The sequence below is a fragment of the Lytechinus pictus genome, chromosome 2, assembly GCF_037042905.1.
Source record: "Lytechinus pictus isolate F3 Inbred chromosome 2, Lp3.0, whole genome shotgun sequence".
NCBI lineage: Eukaryota > Metazoa > Echinodermata > Echinoidea > Temnopleuroida > Toxopneustidae > Lytechinus > Lytechinus pictus.
The window spans coordinates 17,512,308-17,524,015 of record NC_087246.1 but is presented as its reverse complement, the minus strand read 5'-3'; the positions used below and the strand labels follow the sequence as shown (position 1 = coordinate 17,524,015).

The 11,708-nt window shown below is 32.6% G+C and overlaps 1 protein-coding gene across 1 annotated transcript; it reads left to right on the top strand.

The window, feature by feature from the left end:
• The first annotated feature begins 3,171 nt into the window (after positions 1–3,171).
• LOC135153269 (uncharacterized) lies at positions 3,172–9,428 on the top strand. The gene is made up of 2 exons (XM_064095771.1): positions 3,172–3,312; positions 4,148–9,428. Exon 2 carries the CDS (start codon positions 4,646–4,648, stop codon positions 5,441–5,443), a length of 798 nt encoding a protein of 265 aa, XP_063951841.1. The 5' UTR covers positions 3,172–3,312; positions 4,148–4,645; the 3' UTR covers positions 5,444–9,428.
• Positions 9,429–11,708: the final 2,280 nt, after the last annotated feature.

Here is an 11,708-nt window from a genome sequence, read left to right as displayed (position 1 = left end):
GATCATTTTCAAAGACAAAAATAGTAAAACAATAACTATTATATTAGGCTCATCTACTCATCACCTGAAACAACAACACAACAAAACATATACTGTGAACATGAATATGCATCGCAACATTTCACTATATTCTAAACCTATATGGAAATATGTTGAATGCTTAGTACTGTTAGTATGTAGAAAATAGAAAAAGAACAACCTGAATTTTTAGTTCAGAAAATGTAGCGTCGAGATGCATGATCTCGTAGGAATGGGAAGAAATTTGAGGAAGAGAGAAATGGCTATTCCTATCCGAAATTCAGCCCTCAACATACCCGTGAGGCTCCCTCACCATGCTCATGCTCTGTACAATGTAAATTTATAGCCGCCTCAGTTTGGTTACGCTTGTAACCGTTGTCATTGTAGTGAAATTATCATCATGGTGACTATATTACAATGATAATTAAGTTTTGAATTTTAATAATCATTTGCAATACGTATAATTTGATTATTATTATCATTATAATTTGGTTCTTATTTGTTCTTGACAAAAATGATTCGTAGAATCATATTTCAAGCTATACTTATAAGGTTGCTATTACAATTTTGTAAAGCACAAGGGGGTGCTTTTTACGTTATTGTGCGCTTCAGATAATTTCTATTTAGTTAATTGAAATGATAAACTTGTAGTTTTCGTTGATTTAATACTTCACTGAGCTGATTTACTAATGTATTTCAAAGGAAGTTTGTTAACAAGACTCCAGGTAAACATCAAAGTGACCGCTCTCATACATGCTTACACACAACATTGATAAGGCTATAGTATGCTAGTTTATTGATAGTATTTGGTTAAAATTAAGTTCATCATTAATTGCTTTGAAATAGGAAATAAGCACATTTCACTATAAATTTCACTGTAAAGCGCTTAGAGACGTTCCGATGTATTAAGCGCTATATAAATGCGGAATACTATTATTATTATTATTATAAATTAATCGGTAAAATCAAATATACTATATCTAATGAAAGACTGCGCGTATCCATTCCTCAATATTGCTATATAACATCGTGAAGATAATTTTATTAAACACCAATCGCTGTCACGGCTTTGCTATATGTATACATAATTACATAAAAAATATGTACATAATTATCGGAAATTATCTCAATGTACACGAATGATGATGCAAATATCCCGAAGCTATCAACTTTCAATTTAATTTCTTCTTTAGATGTATATATTTGAACATTACTGTCTGAAATAGCTTTGAAATTTCGTATGTCCTTAATCTAATAGTCGTGCCCGGCCCTACGATCTCATAAATAAAAAAAGACGACATCCCCAATACAAACAAAAACACAATCATTCAAGAACTTATACAATTAATGTATACTGAATTGTTAAAATGCAAATTGTAATAATGGTAATAATGATGATAATATAATAATAATAATACTAATGGTGATGATAATGAGGATGATGATGATGATAATAAAAACAAAGAAGAAGAAGAAGTAGAAGTAGTAGAAGAAGAAGATTTTACAGAAAAAAATAGAAACAGAAGATTTTGCAGTAAACAATCACCGAATCATTATATAAATTGTTAGCAGAAAATATCCTGCAATATAACAGAACGGGTCTATCTTTTGAAAAAAATAGGGGAAAATTTTTCATGACAGAAAATTTGTATGATTTCATAAACCAAAGACCAATTTTCTGTAATTTTACACAATGCGTATAAGATTACAACAGTGCAGTAAGATGCAGTTATTCTCGAGACTCTGCTGCAGAAACTTATGGTATTTTAAGGAAAAACGGTGTAGAAACTTTGTACGAATAAAGTAGGATAACGAATTTTCGAGGATCGCATAACAATGATCCGAAGATATTGAAATATTTTCCATTCATTGGATAAGTACTGATTCAACAAAATTGAAAAAATGAGTTGTTTCAACTACTGTAGTTAAACTAAATTATTGATGAGGTGGAGGACACGCCCACAAACATAGAATAAAATAAAAGTCTTAAATCATCAAGAAAGTCAGGGCAGACCTCGACACTTCAAAATAAAATACGAATTGCTGCACTGTAAATACATTTACATCATTTACGTTATATCTGTTCCCGTAAGAAGTTTGTTTGTGTCTAATTAATGGCTGGTAATTATGCAAATCAACGATAATTATCTCCATGATGTTTGCCAGGTCGGGCGTTGTCAGATCGCTCTGGTGCAAAGTTCATGAGAGTGGATAAGAATCCAGGAGGATAAGAGTGTGGAACGTTGAATTCAAGAAGACATTAAGGTGACACCAATATTAATTGATACAAACCCGGGAGGAATAGTTGCTATGACGTGTACGGTGATGGTACTACCTGGTACGAATCCTATCATCCTTATTACATTTTTGCGGACATTACAAGATTGATATAAATGTGGGAAAATTCGAGCTAATGGTAAAGACCAACTGTCATGATGAACTTATAAAATTGAAAAGGGGGTTGGTTTTTACATTGTTATACATGTACCGTATAACCTTTTATTCATTTTATTTTTCAGAAGAGAGGATAGAGAGTGTATTGGGGAGGAGAAGATGAGGAGGGTGTATAGAGAGGGAGATAGGGTAGGTACAATGTGGTATCATCACGATGTTAGAGAAAAGTGAAAATACCTCCCGAGACTCAAAAGCTTGTCATTTCCTCAATATATGAATTTCCATTGAAAAGAATGATTTTATAGATGAAAGATTTTAACAGAAAGGAAAATGTTCTTACGAAGAAAAACATGATCGTTTTATTTTGTGATGAAATGACTCGTTCATGAGGAAAACAACTCACTCTTGAAAGAAAGTCATCATTTTTCCTCAATAATATTCATCTTCAAAAAGGTGGCTTCCTATTCTTAAGTTTACCTGATGATAGAAGAGTTGCATGTACAAACAAACGTGATCATACCACCAGCATCATTAAAGCTTTTGTTATATGACAACTATAAGAGAATGGAGGTACAAGATGTTCATCCAAATTTATGTTTTGCATTTTGTAAGAGGGTAAATTTGAACTAATAAATGTGCAAGCACCTGTCATGTCAGTTGAAATTTGTCTGCGCGGGCTTACTTTGCGCATGCGTCATGAGATAGCAACAAAAATACCGATGAGATGAGGTAATGTTTTCATTTACGATCAAAATGGGCGGGATAGATAATTATTGTTCGAAACTGCAATACAGCTCCTGCTCTCATTGATATTAATTATACCAATTAAAGAACAGTTTATTGAACTCATGAGGAATTTTATGGATCTATATCGATTGGAACGTTGGTACAACGAAATTGGTAAGCTAAGATTACAGAGCACGTACAATATTCATTGTTGATTTGTAATTATTAATACAGAGATTATGAAGAAAAAATGCATTTAAAGTATCTTAAGACGAAGTATTTCATGTTTGTGCTTTATACTTCGTTTCCACTGTCTTATGATCCTTTACGGAAGACACGATTGGCTTTCGTAACAGATCGCAGAAATTTTTTAACCATTCAAAAATGTTCTACTATCAATACGATTGCCACGACTGATCTGATATGATCTGTTACGATCTGATAAGATCACTACGATCACTTCACGATTAAGTACGACGTTTGAATCGTGGTGCAAATGGTGACAGTGAGAACTAGGTATAAGTCATTCCAAAGCGAAATAAACTTGAGACTTTACCATTTTATCGGAAAGGTGGAATATTTCCCCCAAAAATGTTTAATAATAAAGAAATCTATAATGCACAAAAAATATCCACTGTATTAAGGGTGCTCAAGGTGCTTACAATGAAATTCACATAACTTATTTCACAATTTACAGTTGGCCATTTAATACAAAGTTTTCAAACTAACCTTTAAATGTTTAACTGATCAACATTTGATTGAAAAAGCGACATTATCTATTATTTCAACAGATTCATCGACGTTAAACCTATCAAAAATATGTCTTAAATATCTCAGATCGAGTATATGAAATGAAATATTGACTAGTCTGATGCCGAGAGGTCACTCTGCCACATGGTGAACTAAAGCAGAAATCGCTCATAATTCTCAAAACAAAATTCAACCCATTAGTTTGAACTTGAATAATAGATAAAGAAAACTGGCATTTTTCTCTTTCTGTTCGGTACAGGCACGAGATGACTGTGCAAACAATGTTGAGTTGTGTACACAAGTTCAGTGAGGGTATAGTGGTGATGGCTGGTGCATCTATACCTCAAAGACTACAGATGGGACTATATGGCAGAGAATGAGTATAGTCAGTGTGACCGCCAGCTAGTGGTCTGCTTCGCTATGAATAACATGCATTGGTGCTGACACGAAGCAAATAGATACGTGTGGGTTTACCAAGGATAAGCCCTAAGGTGATTTTTTGGAAAAAGATGGCGGGAACATACTTGGTGCATCTATATGTGAATATTTGAACTGATGTATGACTATAGCATTTTTTTTTAGATTGAATTCTTTTTTGAATAATTGTTGGGTTTATTTTCGATCCACTGACTATAAGCGACGAGTTCTTTTGTTTTATCGACGCTGTGCGCCATTATTTGCCGATTTTGCCCATTTTCTGTTTTTGGAATAACAGTTGTCATGGATTCGTATTATTGATGATAATCTTTGTTAAACCATGCCCGGGAATTTGACTGAATTACAGCGGCATTTAATCCATGCTTTGTTTGATTCGGGTTTGAGCCCTGATGATGTTTTAAGCGAGCTTTCGAACGAGAGCTTCCTCGCTCACGACGCCGAGCCACAGGGATCAGCAGCTGATGTGAAACACGAAGAGGATTCATCACCCGATACCCTGCAGACTGCTGCCTGCCCTCATTCCTCTTCCTCGCCATCATCCTCCTCAACGACAACACCTTCAACATCATCATCATCTCAAGCTATTCATGAAGATAAATCAGATGCAACATTGTTGTCGTCTTCTTTGACGGCAAGTCAAGAGAATCTATCCGTACGGCAAACAGATTTGAATTCAGCGAACCGTGGACGGTGTAGTGAGATCATCAAGTTAGAAACATTACCACGAACAATAGACTCACACGCCTGCCTATCTCTTCCTCCGGCCACTGTTACTTCTCCCCCACCTGAAAGGGTTCCTCAGACCATAGCTGAGGTTCACTTGAACGCTCTGGGCCAAGTCACCGTTTACCACCAGGTGGACCAAGGACCAGAGGACGAAGAACCAAGACCAGTTATAGTCAAATCGGAGGAGAGAGAAGTTTTAAGTGAAAATTTGCATCCGGTGGAAATGCTTCATTCGGGCGACGAACTCGTCAACGATACCATGGGCGAAGGTGACAACGAGAGCAACGGAACCAGTCTATCCGACTACGGGGATGGGGACGATAGTATGGCGGAGTACAGCCCACAAGATCCAAACCAACCCCAATCTTTTAAACACGAATTATTACGGTAAGTTCTTTTCCACAATCAAATCTACAAATGATTGTTATGTCATAAAATTTAAGCCACCTTTTCAATGTTTCACTCATTATTTCTTTCTTTCACAAATGATTTATTTTATTAACCGGCATTCTGTTACATTTTAAACCGTTAACCAGATAATCGCACTGCTTAATCAGCTTACACATTGTTTATCAAATCGAAGTAGCAGTTGTAATGCACTTTGTTTCTTTAAATGCCATGAAATCGTCAATAATTAATAGTTTATTACGCGTATTCTACATCGTGTGCGATTAAGATCAGCCGATTTCATTAGGGTTATATCATCTGTAAATCATTAAGAAAGAAGATAATTATCTGTCAGTGTCAAGACTTATCTTCCTAATACCAAATCCATAACAACAAAAGGTGCAATTCGAATCGAACTCTATTACTATTACATTAAATTATTTTTTATTGGCGTGACTATTGTTCCCCCACTTATATCATTATACATCTGTATTGGACCCGTATTGGGCAATCAAATCTTGATTTTCGCAATATTACGAGTGTAAATTTGCATATGAGTTTCATTGAACTTGTAATATGTTTGATCATTCTACTCGATTCATTGATTAAAACCTGTCTTTATTTCTTTATTTCTTCATCTTTGCATGACTGACATACCGATTGCTTTTTTAAAACCATTTTTACGTCCTTTAACCGTTTCCTTTATTTTTCTAAGTTGTAATTACATTTTTTCATGACTGACATACAATACAATCTTTATCTTGCTTTTGTAGAATTTTACATCATTCCTTTAACAGTTTCCTTAATCTTTTTTTAGTTGTAACTATATTACAATATACACTGCATTCATAAAGTGTTTCCAAAAATGATTGTATTTACTAACAGTGTTCTTTGAATATTGAAGGGGTACTCTGTGCTGAAATATATGTGAATAAATAAAGCGAAATTAATCCAGGAAAATGCTGAAAAGTTCATTAAAATCTGATAACAATTAACGAAGTTATTGCATTTTAAATTTAGTAATGCTTTTTACGGTTATGTGCAGACCGTCATGAATGTCCCCACTTTCCTCATTCTAATTATATTACATGAAATCATAATTGTTTCATATTTTCATATGTGTGTATAGTATGTCTCCTTTATAACAAAACAAGTTGCATCAATGAATATCTTAATGCATTAAATCAGAAGGTTTTTTTTTCTTTCTTGGTGGACAAATTTTTGATAAATATAATAATTATAAGATACAAAAGAATAAGTGGAAACAAGACATCATCAGCTTGCGCACAGCGCACTGCATATTCATGAAGACATGCATAGAACTTTTTGACCGAAATAATGCAAAGATGTAAAATGTCCATAACTTTGTTGTTCCTTATCCGATTTAGATGATTTTTTTCTTCAGTGTTTTGTTTGTCGGATTTTACTTTTTATGTTCAAATCATATAATTTTCAACATAAAGCACCCCTTTAAAGTACCTGCATGCCAATAAATGAACATGAACTACATTAAATTAACACAAACTAACGAACTAATGCACATGACGAATATAACGACACGATTTCTTATAAGACTTCTAACTTGGAATACCTATATAATCTTAACAGATTAAATTGAAGGAGTCGACAGAAATTAAAACATTTGCAAAGCCAGGTAAAAAAGATATTATTCCGGTCTTTTGTAAGTGCATATCTGATAGAGACTATATATCAAAGTGTGATATGCGTTATAATTTTTTTTTTTTTTTTGTTATTATTATTAGTATTTTCATCGTTATCATCATCATTATCATTATTTTAATAGTGCAATTTTCAACTTCTATCTTAAACTCTGCTAACATTGAGGCACGTTATGGGAAAGTGTTATTTAGCTATTATCCATGAATTTGTTTGTACACTGTACAACTAATCATTGTAAACTTAAGATTTAACCAGTTTGATAATATGAAATAAATTATTTAATGCATGTACAAACTCTACCCAAACATTCTATGACTATACATAACTATGTTCTATTTCATAATATAAAGTCGGATTTTTTTAAGTTACCTTTTTTAAGGCTAGTCTTTTTAATGACTATTGCAATTAGCTCATTGTAAAAGCCTGTGTGAGATATTCAGAAATAATGCAGTGTTTTTATTTGTAAACAAGTTAAAAATATATTCTGTATTGTTAAACTTTTACGGTCGTGACTCTATTCAAACATAACATTGTATTGTCATTATTTTGTCATTTCTAAATGACTTCTAGATTTTAATACCATATAAATCTAATTTTATTGATAGAACATGTAGAAGGTATTTATAACAGGAGGGAGTAAATATTCAACATGCAGTGTCCACGATACAACCTGCGTAATTATAAGACATAAATTCTTGTGAAAATGCATATTATCTCATTGAAAGATTTATGACAAAAAGAGGAAGATGGTTTTTGTAAATAATTATTGTCCAGACTTGATAAATTACAGTCCAGTTTTGAAGGATTTCATCCAATCAATTTGCATTCACAACATCGATAAAAATGTATACACTTTAGTTATAATTGAAGTTTTACAGTTGCGTTTTGAAAAAAAAATGGGGTCAATCATATCGCAGAAAATCTAGATACCTGCTAAAATCGTTTCGTTTTAGATTATTTCTGAGCAATTCTGAATATTTAGACGAATGTCATTTTGGTTTAGTGTAGTACTTGAACAACCATTGCTCATGAATTGAACATTTATTTCGGTTTTAGATAAGCAAAGGTGCACCAACGATACTGTATTGAAACAAATAAACTGACTCTTGTTTGAATATTGAAATATGACCATACTATCTCTTATTTCAGTTTTTTTTACCCCCTCACAAAAAAATGAATTACCCGTCTTGCTTTATCGTGAATTACCGAACTGTTGTTTAAAATTGTCTTTAGTATTACATTTTGTGAGAGGAAATACTGTCATATCAAAATAAGTTCAAATTAAATCTGTTTCAAGTTAAATCTCTCGTAAATTCCCGTGATTAAGTAAATTAATGTGAACGAACCAATATAAATTACAAAAATATATATTGTGAACTAACCCAGTGTATATGAAGTCTAATATACAAAACATTACAGTCTGTCTAAACATGATTGAGAAAACTTCTTGAATCCCAATTCGGAAATTAGATTTAGACATTCTTATGATGTGGTGTCTCGTAATGAAAATGATTGGTTTATCACTATCCTTGATATTGAATTCAAATTTAAAACTTGTCACGTCATGATGTGGGCATTTCAAAAGAAATGATTCTATCCATGTACAATATCGGCAGTGATAGCAACGTGTATCAATATGTCTTAATCTATTCATTGAAATACATATGTGTTGTGTAAAGGCTTTCCAAACGAGGGTAATAATATCAAAAAATATCAAGACCTATATGAGAACGTAATGTACGACTTACAAGTGGTAGTAAAGATGGAAAAAAATTAATTTTAAATACATGTTTGAAAAAAAATAATCATTTGACCCATTTACAGAATTCGATTTGTTATGCAGTCTGTTTTGAACAGACAATCTGTGTTCAATGTACTAAAAATAATATCTCTCAAATGTAGATGTATGTCAGAAACACTCTTAAAACCATTAAAAATACCATGTCGAAGATCTATCGATTACCGGCAATCGATATTCGATAGTCTTGAATCTGACTTTTCCTTTTTATAATCTCCCCTTTTAACTATGTTTCCAAAATCAAAACCTACCTTTTATTAGATTATCTTCTTTTTCGAAGTCCTGCCATGTTGACCACAATCCACATAGTTTTTGTCAATAAGATATATGTCCTATATTCCAATTATGGTTTCTTCCTTGCAGCTAAGAAGAATAATATGAATTCAAACTCGTTAGAAGGGTATATGATCCCCCACGGTTGTGCGCTGAGCTGCTTGTTTTAAATAATTATGTTGGTATATCTAGAGCATATCGCCCTTTATAGATTGTACTTTATTTAATTCTTAACTTGGTGAAATAAAATCTGATTGGGGCCAGGTTTGTAAGTTATGAGCTTAATTCCTAGTTATATCATAACTAGACCTCCGTACCAAAAAAATAAATGATCAACTTGGTATTATGGCTTAATTGAGAAGACATTGAACAGAGTTGGTAGATCATTTGCTAAGTTTATAACTTTATCGGTCTTTTGGCTGACATGATTTGTGGCTTCACCTTCGGGCGTTAAGATAGAGAAAGATATAAAAACCAACACGATCCTGATAATCGACACCTACAAACAAATTCTTAACCAAATGTTGTTTTTCTGTTTTGCCATTCCTTCTCAAATGCAACCTGTTAATACATTTGTAGCTATTTGACTTGATTGGATGGCGATAATTTACTTAGGAAAAAAACATTTTCTCGACATTGCACCAATAGGGCTAGGTATGCATTGGAAATATCATATTTTTATGATTTTTGATTGGCTCTTTCATTTGCCCTTGTAGTCGTAACACCTTTGCTTGATAATCATAGACTTTGACCTAATATTTTACAATGATAAATTTATATGACCTCCTGCGAGGGATACTTAGTGAACTTTGAGTACATGCTATAAAAGTTCGTTAAAGGTAAACTTATTATTTCAAACAATTTTTTTATCAGTAAAATGCAGTAAAGAAATCGATTAAGTAACGCCTACTTTCATTCAAGCACACGTCATTCCAAGGGGCTCTTCATTTATCGTTTTAAAGTCAGATCACCAGTAATGATTAATATGTCGGAAACCAGAAGATTGCCAAATTTCACTTTAGTTTTAACACCAAAATTATTTTCGAAGATTATAGACAATTAAAATAATAGGAAGAAGAAGAGTGACTATGCACTCCAGCTATATGGGATTGTTCTAACAGTGAGTCCTGCCTGAGTTAACAACTTGATTGCTGGTCCCATGAACTTACCGTCTATGAGATGGACACTTTGTCACTGACCCGACAAGCTTTAACATAATTATATCAGTCTTATTTTTAAGTCCACAGTATAGGTCTTCAAACTGTCTTTTCCCTTTGTATTTTCTTAAAATCTCTCCTAGTTTCTATATTTTTTAATTTCTCTTTGAAACAATTTTATAGGAGTATAGATTTCTAATTTATATAGGCAATGATTAACAGTATAGTCCTGTGAACATTTTACGCAAACACTTATGTGTGAACATAACAGCTGGAAATAAAATGTTTTATCAAGTTAATGTGTTACATTTTACCCCAATTTGTTTTCCATGTTCTCGTGATATCATTTTCATTCTGACACTGTTTCAGTTATTCAGTCTTGTTTTCGGCACAGTTCATTTCTGAAAGCTTAATACTTTCTGCGCCTTTAGATTTCATAAAAAATTTGTATGTGTGTGTTTTTTTTTAATCTTTATTTGATATTACTATCGTTATTAAAATCATTATCATTATCCTCATTTTTCAGTTGCATTATCATCACCAATATTATTATTTTTATTTCTTGCATGATTATCAATTCCAAAATAAAAAAATAGTATAGCTGACATATTTTTACATGGTATATACCTTGCGAAAATGAGTCGGTGTCTGGTAGTGTAGAAAGCTGAGGCAGTTGAAGTAAATATCATTTTGCAGACAGATTTTATTTATTTTTTAATCACTAGATGAAAATACTATTTTATCTTATATAGCTTCAACAAATTTTCTTTTCGTGTTTTTTCACAGAAACTATTCTTTTTTACTTTAAGCAAAATGAACAATTATATGATATAATACGTTGCTAAAAATGCAGGTGCAATATCATTGGAGAATTTCCCGAACCTTATCAGTTTGTAAACAAACCATTTGTAGCAAAGTTACATATGAGTAAATTGCATTTGTAATTGGTCTGCATATGGTGACTCATTTTACAAGCTTATTTCTTGAAAAGGGAATAAATCTGCAAGAAACAAGAATCGTGTATCATTTTATTTGTAATCGTAAGGGGGTCTCAATTTAATTGTACTTTACTCCTTTTCCTCCCTTTGAATTGTTTCAAACACCTATACTTCATTTTCAAAACGAGTGTTTAACATCAATGGATGACATGGAATTAAATTCTCTAAATTTGAATACAAATCTAGATACAGATGGAATGACTCCCCATTCTGATAAAAATGGAAGCAAAAAAATAATTGAAAAGTCTCAAAATCTACGTCAGCGTGACTCATCTTGTAAAACACTCATAGACCATCGGTTCATTGCACAGGTATTCTCATGGCGTTTTTACTCCATTTTCACACCAACTTAAAAACATTGTC

What these genes read in the sequence shown, in the direction of transcription:
- LOC135153269 (XM_064095771.1), top strand. Translation starts at nt 4,646, where the DNA reads ATGCCCGGGAATTTGACTGAATTACAGCGGCATTTAATCCATGCTTTG.